This window comes from Epinephelus moara, chromosome 12, assembly GCF_006386435.1.
Source record: "Epinephelus moara isolate mb chromosome 12, YSFRI_EMoa_1.0, whole genome shotgun sequence".
NCBI classification, from domain to species: Eukaryota; Metazoa; Chordata; class Actinopteri; order Perciformes; family Serranidae; genus Epinephelus; species Epinephelus moara.
In genome coordinates, this window is record NC_065517.1 from 31,247,630 (window position 1) to 31,267,783 (window position 20,154).

Below are 20,154 nucleotides of genomic sequence, written 5' to 3' on the forward strand. Positions count from 1 at the left end.
AGATCACTGTCTAGCCTCCTGGAGGTGTCGTGGGACCAACTAGACGAAACACTGGTGAAAGGAGGTTCCCACCCGATGACCCCAAAGACATGCTAGTTATCACTGCTCATTGGTTTGTATAGTTAAGCCTTGCCATAATAGCTTATCATAGGGCTTAGGTTTTTCACTGAGTGTTGATCCTTTTTGAGAGCACAAACTTCTTGTGTTTATTTGAATAATAGTGTACTACCGGAATGCAGAATTACGTATAGATGAGGGCTGCCCCTTGAAAGTTGGAGATTCGAATTGTCAGTCTGAGACCCTTTACTGAGATTGCTTTAGGTCAAGCAGTCAGTCTGAAACCCTTCAGTCTACTGAGATTGCTTTAGGTCAAGCAGTCTTCTTTTTCAATCGTCAAATATTCGTATTTAACGGCCGAATCTGATTTGACTGACATAATTCTGAGCCGGGTACAGCCCCTGTGTAGACTCATACAAGTATCTCAATCATCACTCATGTATTTATCTGCAGACTCTGCTTACTGCCTGTATTTTCTTATTTTCTTGCTATGTTCAATACGTTAAATACAATCATCAGACATGACTGTTCCTGAAGCAGCATGAACTCACCAACAACAGCCTCTTCGGTTGGTCTGTTTTTAAACTCACTAGGTTTTTATTGAGACAGCCCCAGCCTTACTTTACATATAAATGACTCGGCTTCGAGTAGTTAGGTACACAGAATTTAAATTTTGGGGAAAGAGAGCACTAGAAATGGATTGGTGTTGGGTTTACGTAGGGTTGCTTACCAAACTTAGTACTTATCGATGCAATTGTCAGTTGCTGGAGCACATATGGGTGAAACAGCACACCACATTCCGGCTGTGATGCAACCCCCAGAGCAGATTGCATTCTCTAGACAAAGGAGGATGGAACAAAACCGGGTGGCACCCAAAATGGATGCAGCAGTGCCAGGCTTACTCCTGAGCTGCATCTCACAGGCGTGACCACGACCTGAAACATTTATTTGGTCCATTATTTTGGACAATATGTACATAAATGCGAGGTTGATGCCTTCTAACAAGGCGCTGAATAAATACATCTACATTTTGCAACCTCGTTGGAGCTCAGTGTGTTGTCTCTGGACAGAGCCTGAGAGCAGCACACTCTGCTCAAGTTTGTAATCCCTCTGACTCTCTTCACTTTTGCCCAGCAGGTCTTAGTTTGGACTTATTTTTTACAAATGAAGTTTCATTTTTGTTTTTACAGAGGGAGTAAAATAATAAAAAATGGTACCATTTGCTATCAGTACAGAATTCCAAGAACTAGCACCAGAACCTGTATCTGTTCAAATGTGAACGGTAACCAACCCTATCGATCCATCCAGTACCGTAACTGCTAATTCTGTTCAAAGTTGCAGGGGGACTGGACCCTATCCCAGCTAACACAGAGCAAGAGGCGGGGAACACACTGGACAGGTCACCAGACTATCAAAGTCCCTTTTTTATGCCGCCTTTGAATTTTTACTCAGAACCAAACAACAGTGGCATCATTCCGCTCCAGTGTGTGATTGTAGACAGCCTCCTGGCATTGTGGAATCAAAAGAGGTGCGACAGTCATGACTTTTTGGCGGCTGTGGCTCAGAGATAGAGCAGGTCGTCCACGGTGGTTCGATCCCTGGCTTCTCCAGTCCACATGTCGAAGTATCCATGGAGAAGACAATGAATCCCAAATTGCTCCCGTCCATTGGTGTGTGAGTGTGTGAGTGGTTACTGAGTAGCAGGTGGCACCTTGTATGGTAGCCTCAGGCCACCTGTGTGTAAATGTGTGTGTGAATGGGTGAATGTGACGTGGTATAAAAGTGCTTTGAGTGGTCGGAAGACTAGATTAGTGCTATACAGGTGCAGTCCATTTAGATCTGAAATTTAACACAACAGCATCGGCCTCCAGTGTGACATATAACATATGCGTCAGCAGCGCTTTAAAAACAATAACAATGGCATTAACATGACAATAACTATCATTTACGTCTCTGTTATATGTCAGCTGATCCCGTCCTTTGCTCGGAGGGTAAGGAGCTCCTGGATCTTGATGTTTTCCCAGTTTGTGGACATTTTATTCTCTGTTCTTCGTCTTTGAGTTAGCTGCTAACTGCTATCAGCTGCTTTTTAAAACTCCCTGCAGTGGGTTGCATACATAGCACGTCATCAAAAAGTGACACCTGTGCTTCCCATGAGCTCTTCCTGCTGGCTACAGGTATCGTTTGGGTGCAGTTACTACCTCTGTTCCTGGCTAAGAGGCGAGAAAACTCTGTTCCTCCATTCCATGTTTGTACCTTTCATACAGAACGGCGAGACGGTGTAACAGCATTTAATTCCCGCCTTGAAGAGGCAGTGTAAAATAGAGATGGGGGGAAAAAATTGATACAGCATAGTATTGCAATATTTTTGTGAGGCAATTTATCGTCACGCTTATATTAATTATTTTTATTACAAATTAAACTTTTTGTAGCCTTCTAGGACAATATAATAAGTATCTTTGTCAGTTTACTAGGTACATATTGCTGCAATAAAAATGATTTAAGTAAGATGAAAGACTGAAAACTTTATCTTGTTAGATAAAACTGTTGATGTTGACAGAGTTTTCCTTTGGGGACATAATTGAAAAAAGGGGGGGGGGGGGGAGGGAATATATCGCAAAATATTGCAATATATTTTACTGCAATACTCAGCATATTACAACACTTTTAAAATCGCAATACTATTGTGACTTGCGTGTCATGACAATATCGTATTGTGGGGCCTCTGGTGATTCCCACCCCTAGTGTAAAAGGGGCTATGGAAACAGACAACCATTCACACTCACATTTACACCTACAGGTAATTTAGAGTCATCAAGAGTGAATAGATCCTTTGAAACAGGTTTAAACAATCAGAAACACTGCACTTGAAAACAAATTCATTGAAAAAACACAAGATATAAACACACTTTTGGCAAACAGACGCTCCAACAGACATAGAAATGCTCACACACACACACACACAAGAAGAAGAGAAACACTCAGACAAATACACACCCACATGCGTGCAGCTCCACAGCGAGCTGCGAGCCAACACATTATCAGATGTATTAGATGTAAGACGATTTCTCTCTGTCTCTGTTGATGTTATCTGCAGATGAACACTGTTCTGTGCTGCTCCGAACATGCCCCTGTTCGTTCAGCTCTTAGGTGGCACAGGCGAGATTATTTCTCAAAGCGGTGTGACACACTACCTGTCTCACTCCATTCGTACACTCCTTCTCTCTAACACTAGCTGATTTATCTTTCCTGTCGTTCCTCTCATACTATCCTCTCTTCAGCTCGGTCTTCTCCAGCTTTACATTTTCATACATTTTGCTCTGTCTTTGTGATTTCCCCTTTCATCCCATTTCTCTAAACACCCATTCCCCCTCCGTTTGATTTCCTCTTCCCACATCTAAATCACAACCCCCCCCGAACATCCTGCCTCCCTCGGTCCTGCTGTCTTTTCTCCGTGGGATAAAAGCGGCGTGTTGCTCAGGTGTACTGATATAGGAGATTTAACGTTTCATTTAATAGGGGCTCTGTCACTTAATAGAGTGGCTTTCTCTTATCTGATCCAGGAACAAAGAGAGGGTCTGCTCGGTCTGAGAGGCCTACTTTGTGACAATTGCTTATCTGATAGGGAAACAGTGGAGAGCGGCCCACACAGTCTTAAACTATTACTCTCTTATCTGATTGCGGCTCCCCACAACTTGAGGACAGTTGGTGAGTGGATGAGCGTTGGCATATTTGAATGTTGAGATTCTTTTAGAGAACTTCATTCTTATCTGACGAAGAGGTTTTTGAATATTTTTGTATTTCAGTTCTTATATTCTGTTTCATACTTTTTAAATACAGTATATAGTGAACAGTCGCCGAGGCCTGCTGGAGCGTTTTTACATTATTGCCTTTTGGCGAAAGAAGCAATGATGACGTTAGATTCGAGGCGGGTGATATGGCAAAAGTCTTCCATCGCTGTAAATGAAATTTTATGTCACGATATACAATCAATGGCCACTTTATTAGGTCAAATGCTTGTTATGGCAAATAGCTAATCAGCCAATCACGTGGCATCCACTCAATGCATTTAGGCATGTAGACATGGTCAAGACGACCTGCTGAAGTTCAAACTGAGCATCAGAATTGGGGAGAAGGGTGATTTAAAGGACTTTGAATTAGGATGGTCCCAGAAAAGAGAAAATATCCAGCGAGCAGCAGTTCTCTGGGTGAGAATGCCTTACCAGAGGCATAAGCAGCAGAAGACCACACCAGGTGCCATACCTGTCAGCTAACAACAGGAAACTGAGGCTACAGTTCACACAGGCTCACCAAAACTGGACAATAGAAGATTGGGAAAACGTTGCCTGGTCTGATGAGTCTGGATTTCTGCTGCCACATTCAGATGGTAGGGTCAGAATTTGGTGTAAACAACATGAAAGCATGGATCCATCCTGCCTTGTATCAACGGTTCAGGCTGGTGGTGGTGGTGTAATGGTGTGGGGGATATTTTCTTGGCACACTTTGGGCCCCTTAGTACCAACTGAGCATGGTTTAAACACCACAGCCTACCTGAGTATTGTTGCTGACCGTGTCCATCCCTTTATGACCACAGTGTACCCATCTTCTGATGGCTACTTCCAGCAGGATAACGCACCATGTCACAAAGCTCAAATCATCTCAAACTGGTTTCTTGAACATGACAATGAGTTCACTGTACTCCAATGGCCTCCACAGTCACCAGATCTCAGTCCAATAGAGCACCTTTGGGATGTGGTGGAACGGGAGATTCTCATCATGGATGCGCAGCCGACAAATCTGCAGCAACTGTGTGATGTCATCATGTCAATATGGACCAAAATCTCTGAGGAATGTTTCCAGCACCTTGTTGAATCTATGCCACCAAGAATTAAGGCAGCTCTGAAGGCAAAAAGGATCCAACTCAGTACTAGAAAACGGGAGCTACAAGGTTCCTGAGAACAATAAATTTCAAGTGTAACAAGTTTCTGTATTTACAACCTCTCTCTCCTCCTCTATGTTGCCCAAATCATGTTACCTTGTGAGGCAGCAGGATTCGTGAGAACACAAATTCATTTGAGAATCCTGAGATCACGACAAAATCCAGCCCTGATTTGCTACATATCCTGCTCTGAATAGCTCCTGCAGTAGACATTATATTGTCTGGTATTGTCTTGTGCTCTTCAGGCCTTTATATATGATAATTTTAAACATAACTTTTCAAGACTGAAAAACAACTCATGGCCACAACAAGACCATAACTTGTGAGGAAAGGTCACAAGTAGGTATTACTTCATCCTACAGGGTCCCGAGCCAAACAGGTTGAGAACCACTGGACTGTTTCATGAACAGAAAGGTAATCGATGACAATTCTGATAATCAATTCCGTTATTTAAGCCAGTGGCTCTCAACCAGGGGTCTGGGGACCCCCAGGGGTCCTTGAGGAGTTCCAGAGTATCCCCAGAAAAAATGGTGAATAATTTACATTCACTATTTCATTTACTGTTCAAGTGAGCCCAACATGAGTAAAGGCCCAGACACAGCAAAAAGACATAAAAGAACTGGCCGACTGTTGCGTCGCCTCACATTGCCTGTGTCTCTGCCAAAAAGTTGCACACAAAACCGCGACAACTACAGTCAATGGCCATCCAGCATGTACGTTCTACACCTGTGTGAGAGATACACACCACCATCATCAGTCAAAAGGGGAAGGTGGAAGACCGTCATGATGCTAGTTAGCCAGTTAGCACATACCAAAACAATCCAATGTTGAAAGAACAAAGGATATTTACCATGCGCCAGTGAGCAATAACATTAGATAAGGTTAGGGCTGCTCTCTAATAGTCCACCAAATGTTAGTCGACCAGAAATGTCATTAGTCAGCAAGATTTCATTGGTCGCTTAGTCATAGAAAAATAAAAATGTGAAACTCTATTAGGAGTTGCGCCTTGTCAAAATAAATCAAAACCTACATGACTGGACCATGTGGGAATTTAATTTGAAAGGACGGACACAGGAAGTGGCCACGCTCAGCAGTCAGACAGGAGTCAGGTTAATTTCCAGGGCTGGTACCTGCGGTTATTCCACAGGCTAGTTAATAACATGTCGGGCAGGAAATCCAAAGTGTGGGATCATTTTGAGAAGGTGAAGGACGAACCCAAGGTGATATGTAAACTCATCTTCATTGGTCGACTACAAACATGACGTATCATCTGAAACATGGAAGTAGCTACATGCCCATTAGCCCACAGCGTCATTAACAGGCGGCTCGCTCAGTGTGTGACGTGCACTTGTAGATAAAATATAGGCCTATATTAATGAAGGTTCATTAGTACGGTTTTGTATTTCTCTGTAATGTAGCACAGTGTTAACAATGTTACTGATACTATTCTTTCTCACACCTTCAACTCAAACCATTGTGTTGCCCCGCCCAAAATACATCATTTAATAATTAAATTAATATCGTAAACATGCAGGCGACTAGTCGACTAATGGCCCTGACTATTGTTAATTCTTAGTCGTAATTTAATTTGTGGTCTTCAATATAAAACTATTTGAGCGTACAATATCGTGATTGTCCTGGTAAGCGTGATCATTTTGGTGACTATAATCGTGATATATAATTTTCACACAGGTCCATCTCTAGGTCACTTACTGCAGACATGTTGTTGATCTGATCCAGAGTCAGCTGCAGCAGCTCGTCGTCACCACTCTCAGCCATCAGCTTGAGCGCAGGCTGCTGGAGGCTCAGCTGGTTTTGGAGCAGCAGGGTGGCTATATGTCTGACACACTGGAGAGGAAGACAGAGTGATAAGGACAGGGCGGGGGAGGGTAGATGAATGGATAGATGTGTGGATGAATGGATGAAGAAAGGGGGGGGGAGGGGGAGAGATGAAAGTGGGATGAAAACAGAGGAAGGTAATCAGAGTAAAAACGAGTACGGGAGAACAAAAGAGGAGAGAGGGAAGAGAGTAGGCGAGGAACAGTGAAGGTTAATCGATGTGCATATACTGTACAGACACGCAGGCACATAATACTTTTAAAAAGGTCTACACACACAAACACACACTCGCACACACACCAGACACACAGTCCTGTTGCAGTCCTACCCAGTAATATATGGATATCACAATGCAATCTGACTCCCCCATGCTCTGGCGGTTTCATTCCAGCAGATTCAAATTAAAGCTGTTCAGAACAGAGTAAAAGGCCTCCTTCCACACCTCCCACCCCTCTTCCCACACTAATATTAGACAGCCAGGCAGACACTAGCCTATTCACACTGAATAGCATCAGCGCTAAACTAATATCACAGTCAGCTGGCGCTAGACATACAGAATGGCATTAGGCTTACCACTTCCATGGTGCTGCTCAGTAGGGCATGAATAGCATTAGGGGCAGTCAGATATCAAAGAGCGGCGAGTGCCTATAGTACACTGCGGAAAGCACTGAGCTGATGCTAACATGTTGCTGTGGGTTACATGCTTAATAGCTCCGGGCTCCTGTATTAAGATAGGAGGTAAAATGGTGGCACTGCGGTGAGGTTAAACTGAATTCAAACAAGCTTAGTCCTGTATCTTTTATAATAACGGTGATAGCAGACGAATCGAATATGGGCTTAAGACGGATTTTTTTCTTCGGCTCACACTATTAATTTTGACCGTTCTCACTGTGTTTAAGTGGTGGAATAAGTATTCACATCTTTTATTTAAGGAGCAATACCACAGTGTAAAAATACTGTTACATGTAAACGCCTGCTTTCTAAAATCTGATAAGTTTAAGGTATCAGCAACAAAATGTACTTAACAGGGGCATTTTATGTTTTTCAATCTTTTTTTTTTTTTTTTTTACATTTACTATAACCACATATCCTATTCAGGGTTGAGGGGGGGCTGGTCCCTATCCCAACTGTCATTGGGCGATCGGCACAGTACACCCTGGACAGGTCGCCAGACTATTGCAGGGCCGACACATTAGCCTTGTTTCCACCGAACACTTTCAGTATGGTACCTTAGGAACCAAAATTAACCCTTCAGACATGGTAGCTAGACCCTAGTGTTTCCACTGCAAACAGTACTCTTAAATGAGGGCGGGGTTGTTGTCACTCACTGCTCCGTCCAGCACTCACTGTATTTCCTCATTACTGGTGACACAGATGGAAGTCTGCACCTCGTTTATCGTCGACAGAACGAGGCTGCACGCCGACATTTTCAGAACAAACTCAAACAGGCTGCAGTGAGAGTCTCTCTCCATGGGATATTTAAAAGTAGCAAGTTTGTGCATTTAATCCTTCTCAGGCAAGCTCAGGGGTTTAGTGCCCAAAGGAACAACGCTCCATGACGCTTTTTTTTCTCAGAGTGAGGATTGAGATATACACAGTTTTTTGTTGTTGTTTTTTTTACACAAGTTTATGTCATATAAAAACTAGATAATGGTCAAAGTTGTCATATTAAAATTTAAGATTTGTTGATTGATTCACATCGTCAACTCATGCACTGAGTAACATTACGAGTTAACGTTCCACATTAAAAGTCACCAACAGTCGGCCCAGTGAATTAAGTTATTTGTTCTCCGACTCCAGCTGCTGCGAGAGGCAGCAAAACATCCTTTCATTTTACACTTACAGTCCACTTATAAAACTCTCCACAGTATGAACAGTGGTTACATAAGCCTCAAAACCAGCCACAACTCAGCCCTGAGCAGAGTGACCATCCTCTATTGACCAATCAACAGACTGCAGTGTTCACAGCTCCACCTTTTAGTACCACCTGTGTGCTAGGTACCCCAACAGAGGGGGGACTGGTACCCACTGGTACCATCCACAACTTCTCACAGTGGAAACAGAAAAAAAGGTTACCGAACTGCCGGTGGAAACAGGACTTTAGTGTTTCTGAGTCTTCCACATCTGCACTCTTGGTGTCTTTGTACCGTCATTGCACTCCCTACCTTTATATAGTACATTTGTGATATCACATGATGTCACTGACTACCTCCAGTATAGTATACAGTAGGCATTAATCACTTAGGGTGCAGCATAGATTCTTTTAAACACATAAACACAGCATCACACTTTACTTAACACCAACAATGAAACCTTATCATGAAGCATGCATTATTGTAGATGTATCAATATGTACTTAACTTCAACTTATGACACTGCATGGATTGTTATACTAATGAGTGTGTGTACAGGCGAGAATAGGTATTCATAATGCATCATAAGCCCCATCAATCAAACTCTAGTTTAGAACTAGTCAAGAGCATCCATAAGACACTTCATTATAAGTCACATCTATAATGTTTTATGACTGTAGGTATAGAGCATCAGTACGCATTATGTGTGTTAATGAGTACAGAGCATTATAAATGCATTATAATTAACTATGGATGTCCTCATAACACATTATAGATGTGGTCCTCATAGAAAGTTTTACCGATTTATTTTTCAGATGACTGCAGAGGAAAAGGAGACACAAGCAGTCACAGACGATTATCCGAGGAGGGTTTGATATTTACCTGCACAGGAAGCTTGTGTTTGGTGTTATAGAGAGATCGCACCATGGTGACAACCTGCTGACCCAGGTCTAATTTGACCTCTGACGCCTGGCAGCGGGTCAGCAGGGCCGAGGTCAGCACCACCCAGGGGTTGCGCTCCGTCTCTGCCCTGGAGACAGAAAAACACACCTGTGAATGTGAATGTGTGTGTTTGTGTGCAGCCTTCAGCTGAGCTTCTGGGGGGAACGGAGAGAGGGGGAAATAAACTGGTGAATACAAGAGTAAACATTAAGTAGAAGAGTGTATATCTGCTGTATAAGTGAGTGTGTTTGGGGAACACTAGGCGGGAAAATACAGTAAAATTACAGTTGTTATTCAGCCAATACTTTGCACACACATGTCACCAGATGCTAATCCTGTTAGACAATGACTGGGTCACAGCAGCCGACTACTGTATGCTATTATGAATAATATAAATACAAATCACATAAGAATAACAGCATCAAATCATGGGCTGACATTAGCACAGACAGAATCATCAAGAGATTTGCGGACGATCTAATGAATTCCGACATTGACATGTAAGCGAGGAGGAAAGATGTTTGACCACTTTACTCCTGCAGTTAATATTAAACACCTACATGCTGAGTTTTCCCTCTCTCTGTGTGAACGCCAGGGGACCAGCTGCCAGCACTGACAGGCGTCACTTTGTTGACACGCTCCATTATGAGAGTCTTCGAGACCTTTGCTAATGCCTCCAGAGTAACCGATTAGCTCCCGCCAAGGCCAGCAAATGCCAGCGACGTTAAGGCAATACGACCTTCATGGATCTTTATTAATATCAGTTGTAGGGAGAGGGGGGAAAAAACCTATGGGAACCATCGAATGCCTCATTATCTGTTAATTAGATCTTGGTTGACGGATGGATCCTGTTGAAATGATTAATTCTATTAAAATTATCATTAACACGGAGTCAACGCTACTGTATATTAAAGTCCCTGCTAACATTGATGTAAGTGGTTATGGAGGCTGTGGAAGTTAAATTAAAGACAAATAAAGCACATAAATAAGTGCCTCATTATAACTGCATCAAACCTTTAACCTCAGTTATAACAGCGCCGTCACTCATCTGTCAGAGACGAGCAGCAAAGCACCACTGTAAAGACGGGAGTGTGTTTACAGTGGTTGGAAAACTGGTGTCGACACGCCAACACTGCTGAAAGTGACGTGTGATTTACATGACAATCACTACATTAAATATTGAACAGACAGAGAAGGAGATTGGAGATGAGAAGAGGAATCTGATATGTACTTTGTTGCACTCCGGGTGTTTTTACATGATAAAGGGTAGATGGTTACATGCTGATAAACCCTTCGTTATATGATGAGGAATTAAAAAGAAATGTAAAGTGGCTGAACGCTGATGTCAGATTAGGCTGCTGGAGTTCGTCTTAAAGGGTGAGTTCAGTATTTTTATAAACCTGGACCCCACTCACAGGCTCAGATTGTTATTGTAAGAGTCTGACAACATTATGTAAAGGATCACTACTAGAGTTCGACTGATTCATTGGTTTGGCAGATAGGACTTTATATAAACTATCGTGACCGATAGTACCCCACAAGCAAATACAAGCTAATGTGTGCTTTAGATAATTTGTATGATTTAAAAGTGAAGTAGTGTGTGACAACTTTACTTCTTTATAAGGGGCATAATAAGGTTGCTGGTTATAGAACAGCATCATGTGCTTTCTCTGTTTTCATGTTTGTTTGTTTTTCCCTGCGACTAAGGGACCAATGAAATCTTGAACACCACGACCTTCCTGGTCAACTAATGTTTGGTCGACTACCAGGGGGCAGCTCTACCTAATACACACCGAAACTAGAATTACCACCCCATGGTTGTATGCCTCCACGCACCAGTGAAGTCGCACTTACAGTTTACATTCATGTCTGTGAAAACATGAATGTTTCTCACACATCTTCCGCTCGGCAGTACAGAAGATTTATAGTCAGCGCAGTTTCAAGGTGGACACCCAAGATTAGAGTCACCAATTCAGTATTTGACCAAATGTCTCCTCCTCTGTTCCTGAAAAGTGATGCTGAGTTATGACCAGAAAAGTGTTTTTGCAGAATATTATGATGTCACAGTGAAGTTGACCTTTGAATATTTGGATATAAAATGTCATCACTTTGTCATTTTATCCTGTCAGACAAATGTGTGAAATTTAGTCACAATTAGCATTTGAATTCTTGGGTTGTGCCCAAAAACATGTTTTGTGAGGTAACAGTGACCTCCACCTTTGACCACCAAATTCTAATCAGTTCATTCTTGAGTCCAAGTGGACGTTTGTGCCAAATTTGAAGAAATTCCCTCAAGGTGTTCTTGAGATATCACGTCCACAAGAATGAGACATATGCAAGGTCACAGTGACCTTTGACCGCAAAAATCGAATCAATTTATTCTTGAGTCCAAATGACGTTTGCGCCAAATTTGAAAAAAAATTACCTCAAGGCATTCTTGAGATATTGTGTTCACGAGAATGGGATGGACAGTTGTATGGACTTACACAAGTACATACCTGCAAGACGGACAGACAACCCAAAAACATTATGAATCCAGCCATGGCTGTTGCCAGCGTGGAGATATAAACAAATTAAAGTAGATCAGCTCTGAACATGGGATTTCTAGTAAGTAGACTATGGTTGCTTAGCAACTTCATACACAGCCTGCTTCAGAGTTCTTAAAAGCTGGCAGAGTTGGAACAAGAGAAGCACCCAGCGCTCGGCCTCGTGTTTTCCAGGCGGCTAAAGATGTGGCATGTGTCCCGGCTCTAGGTTTTTTTAACCAAACCAGAGTTGGTGATTGTTGGCACAGTGGAAAATTGAACCAAGACATTTTGTGTGAGTTTTATTTTGTTTCTGTTTATTTAAATAGAGTCTGGTGGGTTTGGCGATAGCAAGTTTGGTGCTGTCTCTGGTTAAACAAAAAGAATCTTACTCTAACAAAAAGGTCTATCTTTGTGAGGATGCTTTCCCTCATGTTGTCAGGCACTAAGAATAACAATCTATACATGTCAGTGGCCAAAACAAGCACTTTTAGTGGATGCTTACGTTGCAGTCGTTTCACGGCTGCTGGCTGCAGCGCTCCCACTCAATACTGGACCAGTTTCAAAAACTGTTGTTCTCATTAGTCACATAGACACAAAAACATAAGAAACTAAGGTCCAGGTAAAAAAAGGAAAAACCTAACTTAGCCTTTAAGAAATCGAGTCAGACAAAGGAGACTGTGTGTTTGCAAAAGATGGTGTGTGTGTGATACGAGGAGCTTGCAAATGAGAAAAGGAGAATAGAGGTGAAGAGAGATAGACAGCAGGGAGGACAGCGGGGCTCTTGTGTGTGACCGTCAGTAGAAAAAGCAGCACTCCATCCAGCTACCAGGGGGTGTCTTGTCCTGACAAGCTGCTTCACCTTCCGATGATGCGGCCACAGAAGCAAACAGAGTCCACTTGTGCTGCTTGGCACACTGCTGCTTCCTGTGCTTTACCGCGGGAACGAGAGGCTCTGCTGCATGCGACTCTGAGTGTCTGTGTGCTCGCCAAATCTGTCACAGGGTGCAGTGTGAGTCACAGCCAGCCTTCCATTCGTGCTTTGAATCATGACTCAGTTTATGCGGACGGACTAAAGGATAAGCTTTTTAAATGCAACTCAATATAGCTCCCAAAACAGCCTCTTGTAGTCTTACTGAAACAAATCTCCGCTCACACAGTAAACACACCTCCGTCCCAGCCAGGATTAAACGCTGAGTCAGCCTAATGGTTAAGGTTAACCATGTGTCTCGCACGCCCTCGAGTCTTAACAGAACATCTTAAATGAGGCATTTGAAGGTTAAGTTATTCCGAGTTTTGTGTCCCAAATAATGACTGCCGGATTCAGCAGCCATTACACATAAAACGCACCCTAAACACAGATCAGACCCAAATTTAAGGCTTCAAAGAGGCACATTACAGCACACTGTAGTTAGTGTGTGCACGCATGTTGCAGCAAATTAACTTGAGAGATGTAAATGAGGCCGACTACAGAGACGAGCAAAAACAAAACCCATAATCAGGAGCCGAGTTTGTTCTCAGCATTATGTTTGCATTTTAATGTGAAACAGTACAACGGCTCAGACTGCAGTTAAAAGAAGTGATTATAGCCGACCGTCCCAGCAGTGATAGTCTGACTACAGCTGCTCCGCACTCAAAGTCAGTGAAATCTGTGGGTGAACTTGAAGCAGCTGCGTCGTCCAAACCTAATCCTATCTCTCCTACCGCTTCTCAGCTGCAAAGACTCGGGCTTTACACAAACTCTGTCCGTCACAAATACTCTGATGAAAAACAACACTTGCTCCTGGTTCTTTTCACTCTGTTTGTTACACTACAACAACTCTAAAAAACATTTCCTCTCCTATTTTTTTTTTAACTTTAATTGGTCTGTCTTTCAGTAATTTTTGAGTGATTCTGATTTCACATCCACATTAAGCAGCTTTCTGACACATCAGATCAGGCAATGAAAGATCAGCCTGAAAATAGCATGACCTGACAGCTGCTGAGTACAGAAATGAGTGTCAGACAGTTGGTGGGAAAAAACAATCTAATCTGAATCTAACGGCCTTTTTCCACATTAAGACCTATTCCAGGGACCCAGGAGCCACCTCAGGAGCTCGGAGCCTTTACCTGCATTTTGACCAGAGGTACTACGGTCTAACCAGTAGTTCCCAACTGGTCCAGCTTTCTGCTTAGTCATAAGTTCAAGGTCCGCACAGTGGAATACATTTATCGTCATACTTGCGTTCGGCCATGTCCTTATGCTAGTTTGCTGTCTCTGTCAAGTAGCTATCTGTCCGTCAATCACTCTACAGCAGGAAACAGCACTTCCAAATAAAAGCTCTGTGACAAAAATTCACTGTACTTAAAAAAATAAAGTGTTTTTTTACAAACTTGACATGCTTGCGAGTCACTTGTGGTCCATTCAGAATGGGACCATGACCCACTTCTGGACCATGACCTACCAGTTGAGAACCACTGGTCTAAACCATCATTCTCGGAACCCATCGGCTGTATTCGGCATCTGACTTCCGGCAGACGGCGATACAGACTCTGGGGGCAGACCCCCGATGTTTTGGCATTCCGGTTTGATTTGGGCGGAGGAGGCGAATTTCCGTTTCCGACTTCCATCTATATATAAGTAAATATGCTGAACCATTGCGATGGATTCAGAGTTTGCAGTGACGGCAATTATGTTCCACCTCGTTAGTTCACCGTACGGACTGTTTAACCTGGCAACAACTGCAGCTGGCTCCAACGTGATTGGTCAGTATCACGCGGACTACAAACAGCCTACAACCGGAAACCAGGGCTCTTCCACTCTTCTTCCGGAGGCAAGATCTCCGGGGTTTGCCTACAGACTCTACATTCACTGAATGTAGAGTCTGTATATAGAGACTACTAAACCATAGACTGCATAAAATAATGGATGTAGCCACTGTGACGTCACCCATTGCTTTGTGAACTTTTTTTTAAAGCCAGAGGTGACCATATTTGTACAAGAGGGTTGATTTAACACTAACACTAGCTGCTAGCTTGGTATGCATGGTGCATTTACAACCATGGTTAACTGAAGTGTTGGGGGTAACACCTTACACTTAAATATAACATTTTAGCAGTAACGGAGTAATATAACACATTACCAACAGGATTTAGGTTAATATTATTAAATGTACGCTGTCAATGTAATTGTGATAAAACTAGTGCTTATGCTAATGCTAATGCTAATGCTAGTTTTTGCTAGCAAAAATCAGGCTTAAAACCATTAAAACAAAATGTACCTTCTGGAAAAACTGAACATCTGAGTCTTTAAGTGCAACTAAATGCTGAACAAGACTTTTTTTTAGGCAACAAAATGAACTTTTATGAAGTGAAAACACACCAAAATAGTGACAGCTATGGCTACACCTGTGTTCTGAGTATCTGTGGTGACAACATGGTTGCGTAATTTAACCAACATTGTCGCCATGGAAGCACCTTAAAAAACTGACAGAACCCAATTGTCAGTCAAAGCGACCTCGCCCTTAATCGTGCATAACTTTAAGCCTTAATAATGTTTTAACAGGTGAGTTATATAAAAATTCAACCGAGTACAGTTCTTCATAAACGTGGTAATCAGCCATAGAGACCAAAACTGTTTTTTGAACCAGGCTGTAAACATGTTTATTTCTGCTGTAAAGTTGGGCATTTCAACACGGGGGCCCGTAGGGGTTTACTCGCTCTTGGAGCCAGCCACAAGTGGCCATTCGAGAAGATTCTGCATTCTGCTTTCCAAATTAAGACCTTTGCCAACGACCCAGGAACCATTTCAGGAACTCAGAAGCTTTACCTGCATTTTGACCAAAGGAACTAAACTTAGTGCCAAAGCCCAGAGTCCTGCACCACGTCGGTACCACCGGGTAACCCACACAAAAGTAAAAAGTATACTTACAAAAATGTACTGGTAAGGGCAAGGGTAAAAATGAACTAAAAGCAGGCGGGCAGCAGGTGAAAACAAAAATAATCATGTTTGCTTGAGCTGGCTGTGTGGACGCTCAGCAGCTTGGCAAAATGACAAAACATGCAAAGAATGTTGAACGAAACATCACCACAGAGCTGAGGAAGAAGCTGCCTGATAATAACGGGAGAGTTATTTTGGTTGTGTGGAAAGATGATTACCAAAAAATCGGCTATCTTTGTGTCACTTTGCATCACATAAACGACAAATGGGAACAGACAAGGCAAGTGCTTTGCAGGTCTGAATGGGATGGTACATCACATGACAGTGTAACAGAAAATTAATATGTTTAAACATGGCGCTGGGCGGGGCCGGCTTTGACTACGGGTAATGAGTTGGTTCTGGTACTGAGCTTTGCTGGAGCAGGACTGAAGTCAGGCTACACCTTTCTGCTGTCCCAGGAACAATCACCTTCAATCATACAGTAACCAGTTCTGGGGAGAGTGTGAAAAAACAGCAAGTGTTTGCCTGTTGTTTTTGTGCAGTTATGCCATGGTCTGAAAATAACACCTGCCAAGCACCAAAGTAGCTTTTCCATTTGGTGAGTAAATCTTGGACGGCTGTCTGCCACACTGACGGGTAAATGTTTGTACTGACATAGTCATAATATAAAAAAGTTTGCTGAGAGTTTCTACCGAGTTTTGGTGTAACTTACAGGTGTTGTGCTCTGCTATCTGCTCATCTGCTACCTTAACATCTTAACAAAAGGTACTAAAACAAGTGTATATGTTACTAAAAAAGGTAAAAATATTTTGCCCAGTAAAATATAAGCTTGGCAGGTGGACGTTTTCACCCACTAGTCCCTTTGGCAGGTGAGTAAAAAGGTTATTTCTGGACACTGAGTTGTGCAAATAAACACTAAACATCTGCATGTCTCCTTTGCATCCATTCAAACATCAGAGTTTCTCCGCAGTAAATACAAAGACAAATAGAGGGACTTCTAATCCGTTTTTGGTGTTATTTGCCTAATCTTCACGGTTCCTCAGATGTGTTTGAAATACAAACACAAATACACAAAAGTTTCTGATTTTAGTTCCTGATTTAGTCCCTGAGTTTAATTTTTGTGGCTCCTCAAGCATGGCAGAAGTTTTTGCCTTCTCTCGCCAAGTTTGGCACTGTCTACGACATAGCAGCCGTTTTTTACACAGAGATTGTGCTGTAGGCCCACTGTGAAATCCCACCTTTGCATTTTTACACAAAACCAAAGACAGCGTCATCATGCCAATCTGGTGTGTGATTTTAGACAGCACACTGACATTGCAGAAGCAAAAGAGGTGTGATGGGTGTGACATGTAGGGGGCTGTACACATGCTGCATTTTTTGCACCCTCAAATTCTTTGTTTTCAATGTAGACACATGGCAGATGCGTTCAAATGCCAAAGCAAAGCCATCACGGGGTACACGTGCTCCCAAGCGCCTATTTTTCAGGGCGAGTTGGCTGCGCCCTGAGATAAACCGAGTTCAACCTTTGAAACACAGCAGCGCGCACCACATGTCTTGTAACGAGGAACAACCAATCACAGCCGGCAGATATTTTTCCCTTCTTCCGTAACTATCAGTCTGTAGTAAATATGGAAAAGTGCAGGCTACCCAGAGCTTTATACCTTTCCCACAGACGATAGGCCTACACACATATAAACAGTAACTGGAAGAAGATCAGCTCCGCACTCAGGATTTCAGGTAAATAGGCTATGATACCATGCTTGTTAAGGTTGCTTGGCAACCTCAGACGCAACCTGCCACCACGCTCTTGAAAGCTGGCTAAAAAAAAAAAGGCACGAAATCAGCACCCAGTGCCCGACCTCACGTTCTCCAGGTGGTTAAAGACAAGGCATGTGGGGCGTCGGTAGTATAGTGGATACTGCCTCACTGCAGCGGTCGCAGGTTCGAGTCCGGCTTGCAACCTTTTGCTGCATGTCATCACCCACTCTCTCTCTCCCCATTCCACACTGTCCTGTCAATTAAAGGCAAAAAGCCCCCCCAAAAAAAAAAAAAAAAAGACACGGCATGTGTATGGCCCCTAACACAACAGCATCAGCCTCAAGTGTGAGATATAAAATACGCATCATCAGCCCTTTCCAAACAATAACAACAGTATTAACAATCATTTACCAGCCCTCCTATAGGATGGTTGATCTCGCCTTCTGCTCAGAGGCTTAGGAGCTCCTGGACCTCATTGTTATCCCACTTTGCGGGCCACTTTTTTGGCCACTGTTCTTCGTCTTTGAGTTAGCTGCTAACTGCTACGAAATTTTTAAATCTCCTGCGGTGGGTCACAGGCATAACACGTCGTCAAAACGTCACACCCCTGTCGCCAATGATCTCATTCCGCAGGCTATCCTGTTTATACAGACATCGTTTCAGTGCTGTGTCTACCTCCGACGCTGCCTTAAAGGCAAGACATCTCTGTTCCCCCATTCTGTAAGTGTACCGTTTATACAGAATGGCAAGGCGGCATAATAGCGTGAAATTCCTGCTTTGAAGAAGCAGTTTATGGGCAGACAAAATATTGTGTAGTCTGATCCTGATCTAATGTTTATTTGTGACTAAAAGGGAAGTATCCCATCAGGCAGGTTGTGTTGGCCTCTAAACTGATGCATCTGTAATGAACACACATAAATCTCGCTCATCAACAAACCACCAAAGCCATCAGAGTCTTTTAATCTGATTTATACACACACTTACACATCTTTACACAGCTTTGTGCATGTCCTTGTGAGTTTCTAACAACTGCTGGAGAAGAACTCTACTTTAAATTGCTGATCGAAACTGTTTGAAACACAGTCCGCTTTGATTGAGCTGGAAGGATAAACTCCCGACAGCACAACCCTGTACCGTCTCGGCGGGCTTCAGAGTACCACTCACTTTTAATCAAGAACAATGGAGAAGGAGAAGAGCAATCACATCATTAGGCACTTATCGATAATACAGCCAACACCTTGCTGAGGCTCATAAGATGCCAGCTGGTGCAGCAAGTCCAGAGCCTGAAGCTGTGTGAGGACGCCTGTTTTCATTTCCAACTGTGAAAGTCTGTGAAGTAATAATAATATAGACCTGAGTGATTCGAGGAACTGTGCTTCACTCCTGCTCCCAGTGAAATGAGTATCACTGCACAGGAGTCACTCATTGAAATGTTAATGTCTTCATGTGTCCTTGATTTTGTCAATGAGCAGGTTACAGTATAAACCCTGCTTGTAGTGTCTGATTTCTCCTTCACACTTAGTTCCCAGTAAATTACTTGGTTAACCTTTCAGGTACGGCTAGTGATTTTCACTATTCACACATGCTAAATTCAGAAACATTTCTGTCTTGCACCCTTTCACGCATGCCAAGGCAATGCTGGAATAGCTGGAACTAAGAAAAAGGCCAACAAAATGTGGTAAAGGCCAAATCATAGTTTCTGTATCAGTGTGTCCACAAGGGTGTGTGTGAGATAAATGTCGTCAAGAAGAAGAAGAAGAAGAAGAAGAAGAAGAATATAACACATGTTGGATGCTTGTTTTAAAGAAAAGTTGGTTAAGGAGAGTTGCTGTTGCCCTCACTGACATAATTAATCTTTAAAGGAAAACAAGGACAGCCAAGACAGCTGGAAGAGACTGTGGATTGGGAAATGGATAAACGTGGAAAGCAAGACCAATGGGACAAACTGTGCACGACTGGTACCGGAAGTCCGCAGCTGACCGCCAACATTCCATGCAGAAATTACGTTAGAGGTTTAAAAAACACTACGGTTGCCAACTAGGCTAACTATTGACCCTTCGCTAAGTCGCGCCCTTGTATGCAGACTGGCCAATCATAACTTAGCATCAGGCTGGCTCAGAGCAGAGTCCGACAACAACACAGCTGTGCTCCATTGACTCTAATGCAGTCGTTTCAGATTTCCTTCATTTTCAGGCTGGTTTTGTGGATTTGGAGCTAAATGTTGTGCCTGGGGCACGTCGTGTATTAATGATACTCGTTACCTGGAGAGGTTGGAAGAAGATATACGTTTCTTCCCTGTTCCAAAACCAAAATCAAACCCTG

At 42.9% G+C, this 20,154-nt stretch overlaps 1 protein-coding gene across 1 annotated transcript in view; it reads right to left on the reverse strand.

Annotated features, from left to right (window-relative positions):
- nbas (NBAS subunit of NRZ tethering complex) overlaps positions 1 to 20,154 on the reverse strand; it is a 281,527-nt gene that overhangs the window by 17,095 nt on the left and 244,278 nt on the right. Inside the window, exons 51-52 of the mRNA XM_050057998.1 lie at positions 9,571 to 9,718; positions 6,710 to 6,844 (exon numbers count right to left, since the gene is read on the reverse strand). Coding sequence (XP_049913955.1) covers positions 6,710 to 6,844; positions 9,571 to 9,718 — 283 coding nt within the window. The remainder of the gene's footprint in view (positions 1 to 6,709; positions 6,845 to 9,570; positions 9,719 to 20,154) is intronic.